Genomic DNA, 22,869 nt, shown 5'->3' on the forward strand with positions numbered 1-22,869 from the left:
CTGGCTGTGGGGAAATTCGGCCCCGTCAGGCGGCCGCGCTCACAGGAGCAGCGTGACCCGTCGGCCCCGGGGGTGCTGGCGCCAGGAGCCGGCACTCGCGGTGCGCTCCCCCGCGCCTGGCTTCCCTGGACTGTCGCCAGTCCTACTCCGCCTGAGGTGGCGAGGGCGGGGTGGAGCGCGGCCTTTTCTGGCCTGAGGAGGAGTCACTCGGGAGGTCACTCGGCTGCTGGGCGGGCTGCTGTCACAGGCGCTGCGTGCCCTGGCTCTGCTCGCCACTGGCCGGCGCGCTCCCGGCGCACGGAGCACACTCGCGCTCCGGGACTGAACCCTGAGCAGCCGTAGCAGCCGAATTTGGGAGCATATCCTTGTCACTGCAGCCAGAAAGCCCTTCGATCCCCCATCAGAGAGGTCACATGAGCCCCGAGGTCACCTGCCCGCGGAGGGGCCACCTGCCTCGCTTCCACCCGAGGACCTGGGTTGAGCCCGTGGTGGCCTCGTCCCAGGTGGCTGCCTCCCTCTACGATGCGGGGCTACTCCTCGTGGTGAAGGCGTCCTACGGAACCGGAGGCTCCTCCAACCACAGTGCCAGCCCATCGCCCCGGGGGGCTCTAGAGGACCAACAGCAGAGAGCCATCTCCAATTTCTACATCATCTACAACCTCGTGGTGGGCCTGTCCCCCCTGCTGTCCGCCTACGGGCTGGGATGGCTCAGCGACCGCTACCATCGCAAGATCTCCATCTGCATGTCGCTGCTGGGCTTCCTGCTCTCCCGCCTCGGGCTGCTGCTCAAGGTGCTGCTGGACTGGCCAGTGGAGGTGCTGTACGGGGCGGCGGCGCTGAACGGGCTATTCGGTGGCTTCTCCGCCTTCTGGTCCGGGGTCATGGCGCTGGGATCGCTGGGCTCCTCCGAGGGCCGCCGCTCTGTGCGCCTCATCCTCATTGACCTGATGCTGGGCTTGGCGGGGTTCTGCGGGAGCATGGCTTCCGGGCATCTCTTCAAGCAGATGGCTGGGCACTCTGTGCAGGGCCTGATACTGACGGCCTGCAGCGTGAGCTGTGCCTCGTTTGCCCTGCTCTACAGCCTTTTGGTGCTAAAGGTCCCTGAGTCGGTGGCCAAACCCAGCCAGGAGCTCCCCGCCGTGGATACCGTGTCTGGCACGGTTGGCACATACCGCACTCTGGATCCGGATCAGTTGGACCAACAGTATGCAGTGGGGCACCCTCCATCTCCTGGAAAAGCAAAACCCCATAAAACCACCATTGCCTTGCTCTTTGTGGGTGCTATCATATATGACCTGGCGGTGGTGGGCACAGTGGACGTGATCCCTCTTTTTGTGCTGAGGGAGCCTCTCGGTTGGAACCAAGTGCAGGTGGGCTATGGTATGGCTGCAGGGTACACCATCTTCATCACCAGCTTCCTGGGTGTCCTGGTCTTCTCCCGCTGCTTTCGGGACACCACCATGATCATGATTGGGATGGTCTCCTTTGGGTCAGGAGCCCTCCTCTTGGCTTTTGTGAAAGAGACATACATGTTCTATATTGGTGAGTCTGTCATTCTTGAGGAGGCAGGACATTGCTGGCCCTCTGCATCATGGGGCTGACACCAGGGATGCCATGGTCTGGGTGTCCTAGCTCAGCACCAGGGATTGAACCTGCTACCTAGGAGGCACAAGGGACACAAGATTATATGCCCCTGAGTTTATCTGTAATGTATTGTTAATTAATTATCTATATTGAGAATGAAATGTTACCAGAGTGGTGTTCATGGTTCTGGGCAGTCAAGGAGGTGTGGTCAGTGGTACCTGGAGTCAGTAGGGGAGGCTTCAGGATGGCCTTCAACAGAGGAGATGGAGTTGGGTTTCTTCCCCCACACCCCCTTGCCATTTTAAAGGGATGGAATTTCAAAGGCTGAGCGCAGAGGCTCTCGCCTGTAATCCCAGCACTTTGGGCGGGAGGTGGGAGGATCACTTGAGGCCAGGAGTTCAAGACCAGCCTGGCCAGTATGGCAAAACCTCATCTCTACCAAAAGCATAAAAATTAGCCAGGTGTGGTGGTGCACACCTGTAGTCCTAGCTACTCAGGAAGCTGAGGCACAAGAATCACTTGAACCCAAGAGGCAGCGGTTGTAGTGAGCCGAGATTGTGCCACTGCACTCTAGCCTGGGTGATAGAGCAAGACTCTGTCTCAAAAAAACAAAAAAACAAAAAAAACAAAAAAACAAAAAAACGTGGAGGGGTGGAATTTCAAGTAATTCTACTGAAAAGATCCCTTAATTAAAATCATTTGGAGTCAAGCAAGGGCTTTTTGAAAATGCATAAAAATACTCGGTAAATGCCTTCCACAACCAATGTAATAAATTCCCCAAGGAAGCAGCATTAAGTTTCCATCTGAGGGCACAAGTCAGACAACTATAAGCAGAAAGCTCGAGATGAATGCTCCAATAGAACTTTCTAGAATGATGGAAATAGTTGCTATCCATTCTGTCCAATACAGAAGCCACTGGCTCCATGTGGCTATTGAGCAGTTGAAATGTAGCTAGTGCAACTAAAGAACAGATTTTTAAATTTTATGTCATTGTATTTAATTTAAATAGTTATATGGGGCTAGTGGCTATCATATCAGAAAAACAACTTCAGACAGTTATCTGAGGCTGGCTCTTGGCCCAGGCAGGTCACACATCTTAGAAACACCTAACAAAATGGCAAGCTAACCTCTGGTCACTTCTCAATTAAACAGCATAGGACAGAGTACCCCCTTCCCCTTTTGCCCACCACCTCTCTCTGTGTCTCCTTTGGGTTTTTGTTTTGTTTTGTTTTGTTTTGTTTTTGAGACGGAGTTTCACTCTTGTTGCCCAGGCTGGAGTGCGATGGTACGATCTCGGCTCACTGCAACTTCCACCTCCTGGGTTCAAGTGATTCCCCTGCCTCAGCCTCCCAAGTAGCTGGAATTATAGGCATGCACCACCACACCCAGCTAATTTTGTATTTCTAGTAGAGACAGGGTTTCACCATGTTGTTCAGGCTGGTCTCGAACTCCTGACCTCAGATGATCCACCCGCCTCGGCCTCCCAGAGTGCTAGGATTACAGGCGTGAGCCACCACGCCTGGCTCTCTGTCTCTATCTGTCTCTCTTGTGCGTTCTCTCTCTCTCTCTCTCTCTCACACACACACACACACACACACACTGCATCTGGATAATCAATAGAGCTTGAGAGCTATGCAGTGGATGCATTCATGGGACACATTGCTGGAGGCAATTTGCCAAAGCTCCCGGGACTATCTCCCAGAGATGTTCATTAATGTCAAGGACAGACACTTCTCTCCTGGAGAAACAAAGAAAGGGGCCTTGTGTCACTTTGGTGGCACCAGTTCCACTTCCCTAGTAATCACTCAACTCCACCAGTAAAGACACATTTCACCATCTGTCACCATGTCAACTGTGCCCAGCCACCTTGCAGACTGATATGCAGCATATACAGCAGCATCAGAGCTCAGAGGGTCACAGACTGGTCAAGGGAGGGCGCTAGTGTGCCAGCAGAGAAATGACTTCCTCCAGGTCAAGCCACATTCGGATTGTGGGGAGATGGGGGTTCTAAGAGAGGCTTTTGCTAATTTCCTCCTTGGCCCAGGCTGGGCTACAGCAAGGAGTGTTCTTGTGTGATCTCTTTCAGCTCGAGCCGTCATGCTGTTTGCTCTCATCCCCGTCACAACCATCCGATCAGCTATGTCCAAACTCATAAAGGGCTCCTCTTATGGTGAGTAGTGAACGGAATCTCTCTGGAATCTTCTGCCCGGGCTGTTTCAGAGCTGCTAAGCATGAGGCGCAGACCTGCAGAAGGCACTTGAGACAGTTCCAGAAGCATCTCTGAAGACACGAGAAACACTGGTTTCCATCCAGGGCACAGAGAGTGGAGACGGGTATAGGAGTGACTTAGAAAGTCAGGCACTGAAAAGCCACAGTCAAAGAAGGATTCTATCGTCCACAGGCCTTGGGAAGATTCAACTAGATAAGAGGCAGGATTCCTAGTGAATTGAGCCACACAAAGACTGAGAAGGCACCAGGTGCAGTGGCTCAATTCCTGTAATCCCAGTGCTTTTGGAGGCCGAGGTGAGAGGATCGCATGAGGCTGGGAGTTCAAGACCAGCCTGGACAACACAGTGAGACCCCCATCTCTAAACAAAAAAAATTAAAAATTAGCAGGGCATGGTGGCACATGCCTGTAGTCCCAGCTACTCGGGAGGCTGAGGCAGGAGGATTGCCTGAGCCCAGGAGTTTAAGGCTGCAGTGAGCCAGGATTGTGGCACTACACTCCAGCCTGGGCAACAGAGTGAGACTCTGTCTCTAAAAAAAGAGAGAGAGAGAGAGAGAGAGAGTAAGAAGGAAGGGTCCCCTAAGAACTCTCCAGAGACTCAGCTAATGGGGAGTGAGGCAGGGACAGCAAGGCACTCCGGAGTAACCTCTGTCCCTTCCACAGGAAAGGTGTTCGTCATACTGCAGCTGTCCTTGGCTCTGACCGGCGTGGTGACATCCACCTTGTACAACAAGATCTACCAGCTCACCATGGACATGTTTGTGGGCTCCTGCTTTGCTCTCTCCTCCTTTCTCTCCTTCCTGGCCATCATTCCAATTAGGTAGGATGGGAGCAGCATCTGCTGCTTGGGCTGGGACCCTGATGCTTAGGTCAAGGAATGTTGGACCTTCTCCAGCCCACCATCACTGCATTATTTATTTTCAGCATTTATGCAGTGGGTCCTGAGTAGGCTCTCTCACAAAGAAAAAGTCCTCCTGTTTCCCAACACTAAAAATCTGGCCATTTCAGAATTCCTCAAAATCACAAGTAAGAAACAGGGTCATTAGGCACTGACTCACTCTTTGGCAGTTTTATAGTGACTATTTACATGAGTTCCGTATACTTCCTTATAATTAGAGGCTGTGATTGGAAACCTTCATGAACCATCAGACCTCTTTTGTTCAGCTGCCTTTAGGTGAAAGTCATCAGGCCTCATTTCAGAGCACAGTTTCTTCCCCGTGCCCTCACGGGGCTCTGTGCTCAGTGCTGCTGAAATCTCCCGGCCGCTGGACTGTGTGAGCTCCAGACAGGGCCTCGGACAATTCCCTTGACTTCTCTGGGGGAATTGTCTCATTTGTAGAATCAGAGCACTCTATGGAGACCACTAGACTAGGTCATCAACAAAATGGAAAGACAGCACTGAATAGTTCTGTCTTCAGCCCTGTCCCACACAAATACAGTAGCAGCCACAAATGCAAGCCATGTGTGTGATTTTCAATTTTCTAGTAGCCACATTTTAAAAAGAGAAAAGTGACAGGTGAAATTAATTTTAATATTAATAACATATTTGACATGCAAAATATCATCTCCACATCTAATCCATTTACAAAATGTGTCAATGAGATATTTCACTTCTTATTTACACTAACTCTTTGAAATCCAGTATGTATTTTACACTTACAGTACATCTAGATTTGGACGTCACATTTCAAGTATTCAGTAACCCACATGTGGGTTGAGGTTCCCATATGGAACAGCACTGTTCTCTTTAGACTGTTAGGCCCTTTTACCACTTCCTTTGAAGTGAGGTTCTCTCATGCTCCTACCACTGCTGCCACATGGGAAAGGAATATATATATATATACACACATATATATATACACACACAGAATACATGTATCCACAGGATATAGATTTGCATTTTCAAGGGACCTGCCTAGTAGCACATGAGGACTCTACAGATCAGTAATGGTGGTATAGTAGGCAGCAGAGTAGAAAATAAAGGAAGGCTGGTTCAAGGGGACAGTGATAAAGCTCTTTTGGAATTCTCACATCACATCATATTACAAATCTCGGCCTGAATGGAAAGTTGAGCTTCCTAGGACAGGAGCCGTCAATCATTAGGGCTCTTTGCATTATTTCATAATTGAGAAAAATAAGATAGGAAGACCAAATAGCTGAGACACATTAAAGTATGGATCAGCAGGCATGACCAGGTCTCATTCCTAAGGTACAAACTGAGCCAGCTCTGTCTTCGAACTGTCCGACCCTAAGGACTTTTCGTGTGTTCCTGTTTTCGTATGAGTCCTGGCTGAATGGGTTGGATTTTAGCTACCATGCAGTGCACACTCCTCAGGAGTCCCAGCCTCTGGCCAAATGAGTAAAGGATGAGTAGTTTTTGCCTGCTTGAAAATTATCCAGTCCGATTTTATTGGCAGTTGGTTAATGTAGTCTCTTTAACCTAAACAAAACCCAAAAATCAACAAAAGGAAATGAGTCTTACTAGTTCATGTGTGTCATAAAGACATCAAGAGACAAATGAAAGCAATGGGAAGATATAAGTAAGCAATTGATTGAGTACTTATGCAGGTGAGGCACTTAGGCACACTGTTTCCCTCTGTTGTAGACATTTAGCAATAGAGAGACACGTGCAAACAAAGCCAGATTTTTAAATTGACTGCTATCAGGATCCCATCCACCAGAGATTCTGACTCAATTAATCTGCGGTGCAGCCTGGGCATAGGAAATTTTAAAAGCTCTCCAGGTGATTCAAATGTACAACCAAGATTGAGAATCTCTGGTGTAAAGGGAGTGTTTCCATTACTTTCCTTTCTGCAAAGTCACTAAAGAAACAAGATCCTGAAAAAGTTTCACAGCTAGGAGGGGCCAAGGCTGTACCATCAATCTTCAAGGAGAGCAACAGGAAAGACCAGTAAAGCTTTCGAACCACAGGAAGAAAAGCTACATTCCAATGACATAAAAACCCAGGCAGGCATGCCAGAGCAGGGGAGGACTCAGAGGGCAGAGGCTGGACTGGGTCACAGTCGGCATCCCCTTCCTCGATGCCAGGAGAGATCCCAGCCTGTTTGCAATCCCAGGGGGCTGTGGCTGCACCTCTTCCTGGTACCAAAGTGAGCCGATTTCATGCCACCGTAAGAACTTGTCCTCTCTTGTTTGCTCTTTAGATGCAATAGGGAGATGCTGAGGAAATAATTGTGAGGTTCTGCTTATCTACAACCCTCTCCCCTCATGCCCTCCAATATACATGCACTTAACTAATGCCTCATTCTTCATAAACAGAAGCCAGGCTGGGCACGATGGCTCATGCCTGTAATCCCAGCACTTTGGGAGGCCAAGGTGGATGGATCATAAGGTCAGGAGTTTGAGACCAGCCTGGCCAACATAGTGAAACCACGTCTCCAATAAAATACAAAAATTAGCCTGGCTTGGCAACATGCACCTGCAGTCCCAGTTATTCGGGAGGCTGAGGCAGGAGAATCGCTTGAACCCAGGAGGCGGTAGTTGCAGTGAGCTGAGCTAGACTCCATCTCAAAAAAAAAAAAAAAAAAAAAGAAAAAAGAAAAAAAAAGAAAAGAGAAGCCAAGCTATCCCAACAGAATCTCCCTGTCTTCTCCAATCCACAGCCCTATGTTCATTTGCATCCATCTTCTTTTTTTAATGATAATAACAGCAAACTCTTAAACAGCCCTACGTGCCAGGCACTACTTTATTTCATATTTTTAAACTAATCTTCCCAAACAATCCTTTATGGTAATTAATATTATTATCCCTATTTTGCAGGTAAGGAAACAGCCTCCAAGGTATTAAATAACTTGCCAAAGGGTACACAGCTAGGAAGTGGCAGAGACAGGATTTGAAGGAAGCCAGACCGTCTCTCCCATCCACTACATGCATTGTACCTGGTATCTGGGTGCGGCCTCTCCTACCTCCTGAGAAAGCTCATTCCACTGCTTCATTCTCTCCTGAATTCTTCTACCAGAGCTGACATATGCTCTTCCCCCGTCTCTCCTTCTCTTCATAGTCAAGTTATCCCAAGGCGGGTCTGCACGTGCTGTCTCACTCCCCCACTCCCATTCACTTTCTACTCACTCCAGTCTGACTCAATTGATTCCCCCTGCTCAACTCCACCAGAGCTGCTCTCACTAAAGCCACTAATGACTTATTAGCTGCATCCGTTGACCTGCTGCCACCTTCATCTCGTATGATTTCTTGGCGACATCTAATGCTGTTGATCACTCTTTCCTCAGGAGATATTTGTCACATGGCTTTCAAAACACCTCATTCTTCTGGCTTTTCTCCCATTTATCTGATAGCTTCTTCTCTACAAACCTCCCATGTAGGAATTGTTTGGGGTTCTGTTCTGGGCTGTCTTCTCACTTTACATTTTCTAAGCAACCTAAAGTACTTCCAAAGGTTCACATTACCATTTAAACTTCCAAAATAGGGTTCTTGATACCCTCCTAAGCCTGCTAACACTCCCGTCTTTCCAATCTCATGATCTCATTAAATGGCGGCACCACCCACCGAGGGTAGAAACCTGTCCTTCATCTCCCCCCACCTCCAATCAATCAGGCCTAATACATTGATTCTACCTCCAAAATATGTCTCAAACTTATGCTTTTCTTTTTATCTCTACTGCTACCCCCTAAACCAAAGCACCTGGATGACTGAGTTAGCCTCTGAACCATTCTCCATACAGCCACTCTTGTTCTCCACTCCCATCCTCTCTCCAGCAGGTGGCCAGAGCAAGGTCCTTAAAGTGTGAATCAGGTCATGTCCTCACCTGCTCAAAGCCCTGCACTTGGCTTTCATTGCTCTTAGGATAAAACCCAAATGTTTGGCTGGGTGCAGTGGCTCACACCTGTAATCCCAGCACTTTGGGAGGCTGAGGTGGGGGAATTGCTTGAGCTTAGAAGCTTGAGACCAGCCTGGGCAATATAGTGAGACCCCAACTCTACAAAAAATTAATAAATCAGCTAGGCATTGTGGTGCATGCCTGTAGTCCCAGCTAGTTGGGAGGCTGATGTGCGAGGATTGCTTGAGCCCAGGAGGTTGAGGCTGCAATGAGCAAAGATCATGACACTGTGCTTCAGCCTGGGTGACAGAGCAAGACTCTGTCTCAAAAAAGAAACAAAAACAACAACAACAAAAAATGAATGTCTTACTATGGGCAACAAAGCCCTGCATAAGCTGGCCTGGCCACCCTCTCTCACCTCCTATTCCTGCCATTGACCACCCTCCCCAACACTCAGCCACAGTCACCTCCCCTCCCACTCTTCTCCCTTCTCCATCCACAACTTTTTCCCACCCAACTAGTTGTGGTCTTAACTGAAACACCATTTTCTCAAAGAGAATTTTCCTAACCCTTCTCAATCTAAATTAGATCCTTCTATTACATGCTCCCAGAGCTTCCTATATTCTCCTTGGTAGAATGCAGTGATGATGATTTCATGATTAGCTGTTTAATTACACTTGCCCACTAGACTGAAGGCTCCCTGAGGGTAGAGACCATGGCTATTTGGCTCTCCCTGTATCTTCTGTGTTCAGCACAGATCCTAGCATATAAGCAGCGTCAAAAAGAATTCGTTTAATGAATGCATGCCCTGTCAGAGGGTGTAGCATTTCTCAGCGCTGACTTACGCTGACTAATAAGTCAGCACTGCTGACCGCCCACACCCCAGAGCTGCCTGGGGCTGCCCATGAAGTCAGATGCTGGCCATCGCCTTGTGGCTGTGCTGTAGTGGTCCACAGCAGGGGTCAAGGATCATGTGGCCCTGTGCTGGCTGCTTCCAAGTCTTCACTCTCCACTTGCCAGCCCTGTAATACAATGAGTCTTAAGTACAGTCAGTGCCCCTCCAAGTAGTGCACTAGCACTCATAGAAGGCGGGAAATCTGAGCGTTGGGAAGTGTCTACAAAGTTTCCCTTAAAAGGCTTGGATCTAAGCGCACAACCCATTTTAGCAACTCCAGGTGTTGTTCATCCATCAAGAAGTGCTGCGCTGTAGCTTAGAACCTGAGGATTCTGGAGCTCCAGCAGATGAGAAAGCCCAGGGTGCCAGAGGTTGAAGGACATGCCTAAGTCACACTGATCCAGGACTTCAGTTCAGACCTAATTGCTGCGCATCCATTTATTAAGATAATTTTAAACAATGTAATGGATAAAGGACCTATGGAAAGGCAGACGATGAGGCAGCTAATTCTGCTTGCAATTAGCAAAGGCTTAATCTTGATCTTGAGATATAGATGGGAGTTCATCCTCAGGCAGAAGTGAGATGGAAAGAGATTCCAGGAAAAAGAAAATGTGGATGCAAAGGGCTCATGATGTTATGGGAAATGGAGAAGTTCAGTACTTGCAAGACTGGAATGAACCTGGAGTAAGAGAAGTTCCTTCAGACAATCTCTCCCCACTCAGTGCCATAAATTCCATTCTGATGCCATAAATGGATTAAAAAGTTTCAGTCTACCAGTGATAAAGAGATGGCCTAATGGATGGAGAGGAAAAGGCACACCCTTTGTTACAGGACCACCAAGTTCAATTGCCCATTGCACAGTAACAGGCTCCGAAAGAGCAGGAGTTGCAGCAGAAAAAAGTGTTTAACGATATACAGCACCTGAACAAGGAGATGGAGGGAAACCTTAAACCCACCTACCAGGGAGGTTGGGGATGGGCTTCCAAGGGGTCTGGATGGGTGATGAGCTAGTGTAGGGATCGCTGATTGGTCAAGAAGTGAGGGGTGAAATCATGGGACAGGGAGATGAAGAAACGGCATTCCTGTGCTGAGTTGGTTCCTTGGTGAGGGTCTTCAGGCTGGTTGGCACTAGCCATTCTGCTGGAATTCAGGATCTGAAAAACACCTTAAGCAATTCTTAAGTAAAAAGGGCCAGTATCAGAGATTCTTTTTTTTTTTTTTTTTTTTTTTTGAGACAGAGTCTCAGTCTGTCACCCAGACTGGAGTGCAATGGCGCAATCTTGGCTCACTGCAACCTCCGCCTCCCAGGTTCAAGTGATTTTCCTGCCTGAGCATCCCGAGTAGCTGGGATTACAAGCGCCTGCCACCATGCCCAGCTAATTTTTGTATTTTTAGTAGAGTTGGGGTTTCACCAGGTTGGCCAGGCTGGTCTCGAACTCCTGACTTCAGGTGATCCACCTGCCTCAACCTCCCAAACTGTTGGGATTACAGGCATGAGCCACCATGCCTGGCCCCCAGAGATTCTATCTAAAGGAACAATGGGGAAGCAAATGGTCAACATGCTCCTTTTAGCTAGCAGCTGCAGGGAGATGGGTCACAGTGCACCAGCACACCTTGGTCAATGCCTACCTATGATTTTGCCTAAAGCCTGGCTTGTAATTATCATTAACCCTGTGAGGGCAGTTTCACCTTTACCCCATTCCAGCTGTTCTCTTGTAACTCTCTATGGTCAATTCTTACAGCATCGTGGCCTATAAACAAGTCCCATTGTCACCATATGGAGACATCATAGAGAAATGAAGATGCTTACCTGCAGGAACTGAAAACATCAGCCATGGCCAGGCCCCCAGAAGACAAAAGAAGGGACCAGGGAACTGGTGACCAAAGCAACCCACTGCTTAAGAAACCTGTGTTCCAGCCAGAGTTGGCCTCAGAATGACCTGCTCTGGCTCAGGGATCCCTGGTGGATGGGGAAAAGCACTTTCCTGGTGATGGAAAAATGTTCTCAGCTTTAAGACACCCCTATTAGGCAGACACTGGGTTCTGTGACAGCAGAGCATGACCTTAAGGGTTACAGGCAGGCTGCACACAGCAGTCCCAGGCCCTGTGAGGGGCTTCAGACTCCAGCTACAGCGAGCCTGCCCCTTTTCTTCAAGGGACTGTCTTGAGGGCTCCAAAGTATAGCTAACTAGTCACCTGGGTGCTGTGCTGAAAGTCCCATGGGAGAACTCAAAGCGTGCATTATCACAGCCTGAGGGGAATGTGGAAGGGATGTTTTGTAAGAACTACCAACAGTTTTGCACGAACAATGTCTTTTAAATTAAAATAAAACCTTGAAAAAAGTCAGCTTTCTTTCCTGAGTCTTCCTTACCTACAAACACTCAGGAGGGGGATGGAGCTCAGGCCCTTGTCTTCTGGGTAGTTTTGTTACTACTGTTGCTTTTAAGAAGCAAATGTCACAAGGCTTTCTTCAATGGGATGTTCAATTGAGTACTTCCAGTCAACAGTGCTTCCCAAAGTGGGTGGTGTGAAGGAAGAGGAGGTACATTAAGAGCTATTTTATTTGAGGTAGTCATTTTTATAACCTCGTTTACTTGGATTTATAAAAGCAGACTCACCTAATAAAATCAACATTCATTGTATGAGTGTGTGAATCGTTCTTTCCCAGGTCAGATTCTGTCTGTGACTACAGACTTGATGTTCTTATACAGGATAAAATACACGGCTGCAGAATACATTCAAGGTATTTGGGCTCTGAGAGTTTGTATCTCTAATCCTCTTGCAGGGAATGAACAAAACTCTACGACACATCTAATAAGGTCCAGGTCCCATGCTAGGTGCTGAGATACAGAAAGAATAGCACGTGACTGTGTCTGCCCTAGCACAGTGTACTATCAGGTGAAGCAGACAGAACAGCAGATAGGGATGTCTCCTTCCACTGGGAAGGAGCCAGCACCCTTGCACTGAGTCAGGCAACATGAGCAGAGCAGATGGGATGGGAAAGATGAGTTCAAGAAGTTCAAGATCACGTTCAACCTCTCCAACCTCACTAATATAAGGGAGCATGGAATCCAGATTTGGGAGAGCAGGAAGGGCATCCCAGAAATGACTTCTATGACAAGGCTGGAAGGGTAAGTAGCAGTTACTAAGGCCAGATGTTGGGGGACATTCCAGGCAGAAGGAACACCATGCTGGAAGGCCTGAAGGTGAAAATATATCAAAGGTTTAGGAATTCAGTGTGAAGGCAGCAGACGGAAGGACAAGTATTACGGAGGACAGTAAGATGAGACTGGGGTGGTAAGGAGGAATAACATAAAATATCCTTTCAAAAGAAAAAGATGTTTCTCTTCAGAGTAAATGGGGATAGCTGTTGGAAGGTGTTAAGCAGGAACACAGAGTGCTTAAATTTGCATCTTAGAAACAGCTCCCTGGCAACACTGAGGACAATGAATTGGTGGAAGGAGTGAGCAAGCTTGAAGAAAGGAGATGAGCTGCGAAGCCCTTGCAGTAAACCAGGTGAAGGATAATGGCAGACTGACTGGCCAGCCTTGGTGGCTCAGGCCTATAATCCCAGCACTCTGGGAGGCCAAGCTGGGAAGATCACTTGAGGCCAGGAATCCAGCACTAGCCTGAGCAAATAGCGAGACCACCATCTCTACAAAAAAAATTAAAATTACCTGGGTATGGTGGTGTGCACCTATAATCCCAGCTACTCAGGAGGCTAAAACGACAGGATCGCTTGAGCCCGAGTTCAAGGCTGCAGTGAGCTATGACTGGGCCACTATACCCCTGCCTGGGTGAGAGAGCAAGATTGCCTCTTAAAAAAAAAAATTAAAGTAAAAAAATAATAGCAGACGTAGGGTAGGAAGCTACAAGCATGGAGAAAAGTAGATGGATATGGAAAAATATTTGGGAGTTAGAGGCTACAGGAGTTGGTTAATAGATGGATGGTAGAGGGTGAGGTAGATGGAGGCCAGAATGACTCAGATTTGGGGCTCAGGCCACTGGGAAAAAGGTAGCACCCCCCCACCCCCAAGAGTCTGGCAGCATGAGCAGAGCAGATAGGATGGGAAAGATGAGGTCAAGATCATGTTCAACCTCTCCACCCTTATTCATCAATATGCTCATTCCCCAACTCCTTACCTTCTGGTCCAGCCTCTTGACCAGCTCCTCAGCCTGAATGAATCTAATCGTTCCTACTCCTGAAAAGCTTCTTACTGTTTAGAGAAATGTCATTCCTTGTCCACATTGACCCTGCTATATAAACTTGTGTTTTTTAACCTGAGCTGAGCTCTCAAAGCCCAAGTATTGGCTCCTTTTCAACTCCAGCTGTCACCAGGGTAGGAGTTTCAAACCTTGTCAGCTTTTCCAGGGTCACCATTTCTTCTAACAGATATTCTAACCCAGGGGTTCTTGGGCCAGCAGCAGCAGCATCACCTGGGAACCGGTTAGAAATGAAAATTCTGGGATCTCACCCAAGTCAAACTCTAGGACTGGGGCTCAACAATTGGTGTCTCACAAGCCCTCATTTAAGAATCACCATTCTCACCTATGGGGCCCGATTTTTTCTCAAGAATTTTCCCTGAGTCCTCCTTGTCTCCCTGCATCCTTTTTTTTTTTTTTTTTTTTTTTTTTTTTTTTTTTGACAGTCTTACTCTTTTGCCCAGGCTGTAGTGCAGTGGTGCAATCTCAGCTCACTGCAACCTCCACCTCCAGAGTTCAAGCAATTCTCCTGCCTCAGCCACCTGAGCAGCTGGGAATACAAGCACGCACCACCATGTCTGGCTAATTTTTGTATTTTTGATAGAGACAGGTTTCGCCATGTTGGCTAGGCTGGTCTCGAACTCCTGGCTTCAAATGATCCACCTGCCTCGACCTCCCAAAGTGCTGGGATTACAGGTATGAGCCATTGCACCCTGCCTGTATTCTTAATTCTTGAGGCCTCCAAGGTCCTGTCCTTGGTTCTCTTCCCATGCAATCTAGTCCACCCCCATGGACTCCAGAACTTCATTTCCAACAGCCAAGTCAACATCTCCACCTGGATTTCCTCAAACCTAAAGCGAAACCAAGTTCTCCTTCTCACACCCCACCACCTAAGCTCATTCCATCTTTTTTGATTTTTAATTTTTGTAGAGACGGGGTCTACGTTGCTCAGGCTGGTCTTTAACTCTTGGGCTCAAGTGATCTCCCGCTGTGGCCTCCCAAAGTGCTGGGATTACAGGAATGAGCCACCGCACCCAGCCTCCATATTCCGTCTTTCTCTCCTAATTTTAGCTAATGGCATCACCTCCAAATCCCAGGCTGGCAATCTTCCAGTCATCTCCGGTCCATTCTCCTCCCCCCAAGAATCTCTTAAATCGGCTATTTTCACCTCCCTTTATCACTTCTTGCCATGGCTTTTGGAATTTATTCCTCCCCATTCTTCAGGCCTTCAATCTGAGACCGTCCTTCAGTATTTTATTTCCAACATCTTGTTAAAAAGAAAACAGGGCCAGGCACAGTGGCTTATGCCTGTAATCCCAGCACTTTGAGAGGCCAAGGCAAGCGAATTGCTTGAGCTCAGGAGTTCAATACCAGCCTGGGCAACATGGCAAAACCCCGTCTCTGCGAAAAATAAAAAAATTAGCCGGGCATGGTGGCACGCACCTGTAGCACCAGCTACTCGGGAGACTGAGGCGGGGGGACTGCTTGGGCCTGGGAGGCAGAGGTTGCAGTGAGCTGAGATCATGCCACTGCACTTCAGCCTGGGTGACAAAGCAAAAGAAAAATAAAAGAATATCCTGTTAAACAAAAAAACTGGCAAAGCATACATGATGGATTGTTATCCTTAATATTTAAATTGGCCATATCCTTAAGGATAATATCCTAATAGCCTTAATATTTAAATTAGGAAGTCTTTAGAAAGGGGCTATCACAGTGAGAACCTGCCTGACATTTAAGTGCTTTGTATACCATATTGCTAGTCCTATCGACAACCACATGTGGAAGTCTTGTTTTCATCTCAAAGATCGTAATACTAAATATTCAGCCAAGTGTGACTTGCCTAAAGCCACATAGCTAGTAAGTGGAAAAGCTGAGATTTGATCCATGATCCACGTCTTATTCAGCTTGCTGCCTTATTTTGTATGACTGCAGTCTTAAAGTAAGTCAAGTTGAGCACTATTTTAAATATACTCAAGTTCAATGCATTACCATCATCAGGTCAACTGGCCCTGACGCAGAATATAATGTTGTGCTTTGCTATGGGATAACACAGGAAATCTTTCATGTAGTAAATACCTCAGCTGGCTGTCGGCCTGCCTGCCAGTCACGATGGCTACTACACTAGGAAGTTTCTTCATCTCCCCAGATTGGTGCAGATGTGGAAGATGTAGAAGAGGGTAAATTGAGGGTAAACTGGGCCTATAAAGAAGTGAAGAAGAATAAAAATAGTTCAATTATATATATTTTTTCCTGTCGCTCTGTATGTCTTGATTCTTACAGGCAAACTGAAAACTTGTAAAGAGAAAATAAGAAAACAGAAAAATAGGCACACATGTTTTTCTGCCTTACAAAAAGGTACAAATGAGGACATGACTCCAGATAAAGAAAGCATCTTTTATGGGTTTATTGGTCCTTTAAGTTAATTGAAGTAAAGAAACTTTAAATTTACAAGCTAATATTTATCAAGCAATACAAATTCTTTTGTTTACCTCAAAATGTAATACTAATTCCATAGTAAACAACAATTTTTTAATACACAGATATATGAAAAAAGTGGACAAAAACCTCGTGCCAGCATCAAAACGTCAACAAAAAAACGATTCTTTTTCCATTTTACAATCTCTGGTTTCCATAACAAACAAAAAAAAGGGTGACATTCTTTTTAAAGTTTGGTAGCTTCATGAAACAAAGACTTCCATCTGTAAATAAATCACTTTCTTATCAACACACTCTCTCAAGCACTTTTTTTTTCACAGCTTTTGTTTTGGCATAATGGCAGCATGGAGAGAAGGTAACATTTACACGGTGGACTACATCAATACCTCAGAAGGTTTTTATTTTAAAATTTTAAACGTAAAGAATGACTTGTAAAAATAAGAAATGACAGTCCATAATGTGGACATGTCCAAAGCCGAAGTTTTTAATCTCTTCTTTAACAGTTAAAATACAAGTTAGAAAGTTTGCTGGCAGTTTATTTCACAGGAATATATCAGATGGACATCATCTCTCAATGCACTCCCAACTCACAGCAATGAAGGGAACAGGCACACAGAAATACAACGGACAGGGAATCCACCAGACAGGACCCAAACCTCAGGGGTGTCTAGGCCAAAAGCGCCTTTAAGAGATGCTGGTTTGTTATTGGATAAAGGCCGAGATGACAGAGCCACTGCTTCATCACACTGACTCACATTTTGGTTTGCAATCCACTTTCCTCTCTCCTCACTTCCACATGGAGGAAAAAAAGTGATTTTCCTTTCCTCCTCCCAGTAACATTTCTGACTGAAGTGTTGGTCTAAGACTGTGAACAATCAATCCTGTCCAACAGGGGTGTTGCTGGGTGTCACCTACTAGGACCAGCCTACAGAGAGCCCAGAACCACCTGGTGTGGGAGTGCTGCTGCTGACAGAGAATATGCAATGCTCCTCGCCACTGGTGTTAACACTAAAGGCTCTGCTAAAATGGACTAAATTACATGAGTCAACATCATGTTTTCTGTTTTTGGCATTTCAACCCATAGAGAATTTCTATCTGAAACAAGCTGCTCTGAGGCTTGAAGATACCCCACAGTATCTTCAAAAGCTGTTCTGCAGAATCAGGAGTAACATTTAATACTGTTGTCATCTATAGCATTCTTTGTTTCTACGTGATTTGTCAATGCCGATACTATATCCTCTAAAATCAAAAGTATGCCAAAAGGCACTAATCTTTCACACTTAAAAAAAAAAAAAAGGTTTTGTGGTCCCTGTGTTTCCTTACATTATCAAAAATATTATTTGGCAAAAGCAGTCCTTAGTTTTCCCCTCCCCAAAGCCAACCCTAGTGATGGCCCTCACTTTCTTGCTTGTTTCTTTAGGGGGCCTGAGGACTGACTATGTTAGATCTCTATATTATTGAAGCTGAACAACTGATTACATTTCTAAAACTCTTTCTACCCAGGACTTTTAAAACACTAGGTGAAGAAGAATAAGGCATATTAGTAAGTACGGACAAATTCTCAAAAAAGTAGAGTTGGGCTTTGAAAAGTCTGTGGCATTTTTTTAAATTCTGGATTTGTTGATTTTCAAGTGCTAAATACACAGAATGTTTATATAGGAGACAAATATCTTATTGGTTTGTTATTTTTTTAAAGCACTTATTTACAGACTCTCTGTAGTAGTAAAAACTACCTGGAAAACATATTTTTCCGCCACACAGAAAGGGTTAGACAGTCATATTCAGGATGTATCTCAAATTATGATGAAGAAAGAACAGTCTAATCCCCTGCAACAAAGCCCCCACCCCAACCTTTCTAACACAGACAACTTACACACACTCTGATACATGTAACTGTGAGACCAGGCATCTCTCAAACAAAAAGCTGACAATCTACAGGGTGGGTTGGTGAAAAAATGGATTCCTGGTTTATTCACTGAATTGAAAAGATCACAAGGCAGAACAAGGCCGAAGAGAACAATTCCAACACACCCAACGCAAGCTGTGAGGCTGGCCCAGGAGAGAACATTTTCCTCAAATTTACTGATACAGGCCTCCTGCCATCTGACAGACAAGACACAAGAAATGAGAGGGTGTGTCCATCTGCTGCCATCTTGAAGGCTTTTGGAAGTGAGACAGGAAACCCAAACTCCCAACCTAAGTTTGTAAATGAGGGTGGCCAAAGCAGGGTTGCCCCAGCCCTATAATTGGATCACCCAGTTTCCACAGGTCCTTAAAGTAGGTGTCTGGGAAGGTGGAGTCCAGACTGGTGTGCCCTGTCCTGACCACAGGCAGCCCATCTTCTGAGAAGAATCACCCTCAGTGCAGCCAGCAACCCATCTGGCCAGACTGGAACCCAGTTCTAACCCACCCCAAGACCCAAGGAGAAGAGGCTGACACAGGCCTTGGAGGTTGCTCTTGACTTCCCTCTTCCTCCTCTCTCACCAGCTCAAGAGAGAACGTAAAGAATGACTGTCCCGCAGTCCAATGAATGGTGTCAAAACAGAGCCCAATGCCTGTGATTTCAAAGCTAACAATGGCAGGACCAAGTCACACAGTAACTCTGGATGTTCCTCGGGCTGCCATCCCAAAATTCCACTTGCAGACTGCCACATGGTCATCGTGCCCTCCTCTAAAGCAGAACTTCCTGTTATTTGATCACAAAAGGCAGCCTCACACGAAGTGAGCAGCAGGTGTGCATTCATTCAACTTCCCCATGTGGAGTGAACTGGGAAAACCATTCAAATCAACAACATCTAGAACACACTCTGGGTGGGGCTGAAATCTGGCATGAAAACAGACTTAGCTTACAGTCACCATGATCTCCAGGTCATGTCGGTTTATTTCAACTAAAGAAAGGTGTCTGGTGAGTTGAAGGAATGACGTGGTGAAATATGGAGCCAATCATCTCCATAATCACACTTTAAGGTGAACAGGAATCATTATAAAACTTTTATTAAAGGATAAAACCCAACGCTAAGCCTGGCTGGGTGGTATGTTCCCTCCCCATTGAGGAGCAGTGGTTCCTCGCTCTGAGCAGAACAGCCTAGAATGTTCGTGTAGATCTACCACATTAGTAAGAAAAAGCAGTGCCCATGCTTGCTACAAATCACAAGGCTCTCTTAAACATCATTTGCGTCTCTAAAATCTGCTCAGTTCCTAGGACTCCTCTCTTCTGTCTTCCTCTGGATTTTTAACCCGGGCGAATGAAATCTCCCACTTTCCAGGCCTGGGGTGGCTGCTAGGGAGGGCCTTGTATTCCACTGCCATGTATTCAAGCCTCAAAACCTATGTCTGTCTGCTTGAGGTAAAGTAAATAATAATAATAATAATAAATACTTAAGAGAGGAGTACTGATCTCAGGGCCACAATTTTGTGAAGTCAAGAAGTGTGAGGTGATGAGACCTCTACAAGGCAGTCTTTGGCACAGAAGCCTCTGTGTGACACTTCTAGGGAATATCTCTTTTGTGCTTGGTCAAAACGAAGAGGCAAATGGTTGGGACTGCTGGCCCTCAGAGGCCCAGGGGAGCCTGCTTCACCACCTAACGTCCCCTTCCTTCTGGGCCAGCCTCCTCACCTCATGAGACACCAGCCTGGAGGCTGGGAAGGAATCCTTTCTCTGGAAGGACTATTTCTCCCAGAAAATCTGTAATGTACACTGGACTTCCTGGCTCTGTTATCAATAACATGCCAGGAGGACATAAAGTTTGCCTTGTTCCAGGTCTTTCTGATATCTTACAGCACAGGGCATCACATGGGGACCAAGCAGAGCAAGCCCAAATCCCACGGTGCCTGCCTCCCTTCAGAGCCAGCCATCTGCCTCTCACTAGGAGAGGGAGTGACCGCGTGCATCCCACGCCCCTTCCCACATCTCCCAGTGAGGAACCTGGTAAATTTTTTCAAGTGCTGCCTTCTTTCCCAACTAACCATTACACAGGAATGTTTCTGGGTTTTGGCAACTAGCAGATAGTCAGATTTCATTTTCCTGTAACTCCAGTTTTTTCCAAACATTCATTACACTGGACATTTGTAAAGCATACCTTCCCCAAGGTAAAGCTTCCTATGTTCCCAAAGATGAGCATTTGCTGCTGGGCTGGTCTGGTGTCTTCTGCCAAATATCAACAGAGGGCTGTCAGCTCGCCATTAGACACACATCCTGATTCTCCCAGCACAGTGTCAGGTCAGACCCAGGCGTCCATACCCACGCCAACACGATGGCTTAGAGGTAGAATAAAGCACGCAATCACTCGGGGGTACATGGGTTGTTCTTACCTGTCCGCATCAATGAGTCATTTCTAACTGTACCAAACTGAAAATTCACATCAAAGGACTTGAGAATGGCACAAATAGGGTTTAACACTACAGGCAAGTACCAATTGATTTAAACATTATCATTTAAACTGCAACATTGTCAAACACAATGAAACAGAACCAAGCCATCCTATGCTGTCCAACTGCGGCATCAACAGCACCACAGCCTTGGCCGATGCGAGGATGACCTGCAGTTAAAAGTGGGCTTAAGTGACCTTGACGTGCTGCCCACTGACCAGTATTTCCAGGTGAACTTGCATCTGAAGCAGCGCCTTAACACAGCTGTTTCATCAAAAATAAACAACAAAAAAACTACTGCTTATTTGAGGCTCAGATTCGTAGTTTTACAGGGATGAGCCACAGATGAAAGAACACAAACATGACATGTAGCTTCATTTCAGCAGAAAAAAAAAAGAGTTGGAAGACAGATCCTTGGTGACTGTTTGCTTTGTGATCTGAAAAGTAAACCTGGTCATTGTCTGAAATGCAGCCTGTAACCACACTCAGCAGTCCCCAGGAATCTGGCTGCACACTGAGGAGACTTTAGCTTAGCTGGACACAAAGGGCTCGCTGTTGCATTTGTCATTTTCGAGGCCCGTCCAGGTACTGATTTTCCTTCCTGACCAGGAAATGTTAAGGGTTAAAGCACTTTATGTAGAACATTCACACTGCATTGACAAATTTCGACTGTATCATAACAACATGACACACCAGCCCTCTCACCAAAAGCTTGCCCAGACATTCAGAGGACACAGGAGGAAATATTAAAGTAGGTATTTTTGGTGAGGTAAAGGCAAATTGCACAAAGCTGACACTGGGGGTGGAGCTTGGTATATGCCCACTGATCTCAACAATGGGGAGCTACTCTGACTTCAAGACAATAGATATTCCCTAACAGGTCTAATCCCTGCTCTGATGACAGTGAACAAGCAAAACACTGAAGACCTTCACAGAAAAAAAAAAAAAAACAGCACTTTGTTTTTTTCATTTTACACAAAAAGTTTCCAATCTGTTGCATTCTAGTGTCAGAAACAAGCTTGGGGAGCATTCCCCTGAGCTTCCCAAAGGCATTGCAGGAGGACAAGGACGCTGGCTTGCTCACTCAAGCATGGACGCACATTGACATTGATTTAAATGTCCCTATGTGAAACAGAAACAGTAAGACGGTATCACTCATCACAAGCAGGCAGCGGGCCACACTCACAGCTACAGGTACTGTACGTTAAGGACTTGCCAGGGAGGCACCAATGCCTCCTAGGCCAAGACGAGTCAATGCCCACAGAGGCCAATTCCAGAGGGGCCAGGTTTCCACAGAAAGCAGCAGCTGCCTTCTGTTCCTGCCTCCTCCTCATCCTTGAAAAGCAGGCCCCGGGTTCTCTCCCACAACTGGCAACTCAGCTGTCCCTAAAGAGGAAACTGTCATGAAATGTCAGAGCGTCAGCTGCAGGTTGTCTTGTCCCTTGGTTTCAAATTTCCGTAGTGCTTCACTGAACAGATGCCTTCATAACATGGAGGTATGCTGCTCTTGCTGAGAGATATTCTAGCCTCACAGACTCCACCATGGAATAAATACTAATTGAAAACCACTGTGGGGTGAAAGGTGGGGGAGGGAAAAATACACAAAGGAGAGATGTTTCTGTGGTTGTTTTCCCAGCACTGCGTCTCTGGCACTGCAGGGACATTCCGGTATAGGGTGCCAGGCCCTGTGTAGGTAGAAGAGTCTCCGTCCCAAGAAAGAACTTTACTTGGCCTCTTGTTTCTCCTGCAGAAGTGGAATAATCGACTCCCACGCCATGAGGCACTGGAACGACAACATACACACACAGTATCAGCTTTGAGTTTCCGATTTCGGGTCAGCTTCAATTCTGCTCTGATCTACCCTTTCGTTGTCGATCCCGCTGGGTTACCTTTGTCTAATGATGCCTGCATGTGTCATCCATAACTATTACAAACGGGGAGGTAACAGGTGTTTGTTTTGAATGCGTCACCCCATCTTTATGAAAGACAGCAATATCTCTGCAAGGCTTAAATGCATTCATGTTAGTCTGTAAAGCTCAGATCCAGTGAATGGAAATGGATTCACTGGAGGAAGTTCTTTTCCTTTCAAAAAAGCAGAAAAAAGCCCAAGCAGGAAACCCCTGAAGAGGCCCTAGAATCTCGGCAGGGGTGGAGACACTGCTCCAGGTGTGGGTGGCGCTTATGCAGGATGGAAAACATAGTTGGAGCAGGCCAGGCACCTGACTCGGAGCGGGTGGAAAGCCCACTCTTCCTCACCAACCTCAAGTTTGCTTGTTTGGGCCAGACCTGAATCTCTCAAAAGGGAATATGGAAGAGGGAAGCCAGTGTTTACTGAGTTTTATTATGTCCAAACATGGTGAC

General features: G+C 46.6%; 2 protein-coding genes across 2 annotated transcripts in view; one reads left to right on the forward strand and one right to left on the reverse strand.

The window, feature by feature from the left end:
* Positions 1-217: 217 nt before the first annotated feature.
* SLC46A2 (solute carrier family 46 member 2) lies at positions 218-11,847 on the forward strand. The gene is made up of 4 exons (XM_528392.8): positions 218-1,542; positions 3,671-3,754; positions 4,475-4,631; positions 11,244-11,847. The coding sequence occupies exons 1-4, from the start codon at positions 414-416 to the stop codon at positions 11,299-11,301; spliced, it is 1,428 nt and encodes a 475-aa protein (XP_528392.2). The 5' UTR covers positions 218-413; the 3' UTR covers positions 11,302-11,847.
* A 4,237-nt stretch (positions 11,848-16,084) lies between these two features.
* Positions 16,085-22,869, reverse strand: part of SNX30 (sorting nexin family member 30) — a 119,440-nt gene continuing 112,655 nt past the window's right edge. Inside the window, exon 9 of the mRNA XM_003312216.5 lies at positions 16,085-22,291. Coding sequence (XP_003312264.2) covers positions 22,232-22,291 — 60 coding nt within the window. The 3' untranslated portion in view covers positions 16,085-22,231. The remainder of the gene's footprint in view (positions 22,292-22,869) is intronic.

Source organism: Pan troglodytes, chromosome 11 (assembly GCF_028858775.2).
Source record: "Pan troglodytes isolate AG18354 chromosome 11, NHGRI_mPanTro3-v2.0_pri, whole genome shotgun sequence".
NCBI classification, from domain to species: domain Eukaryota; kingdom Metazoa; phylum Chordata; class Mammalia; order Primates; family Hominidae; genus Pan; species Pan troglodytes.

Coding starts and splice junctions, on each gene's coding strand:
- SLC46A2 (XM_528392.8), top strand. CDS start 414: ATGAGCCCCGAGGTCACCTGCCCGCGGAGGGGCCACCTGCCTCGCTTC. Junction 1,543..3,670: donor GACATACATGTTCTATATTG/GTGAGTCTGTCA, acceptor GATCTCTTTCAG/CTCGAGCCGTCATGCTGTTT. Junction 3,755..4,474: donor CATAAAGGGCTCCTCTTATG/GTGAGTAGTGAA, acceptor TCCCTTCCACAG/GAAAGGTGTTCGTCATACTG.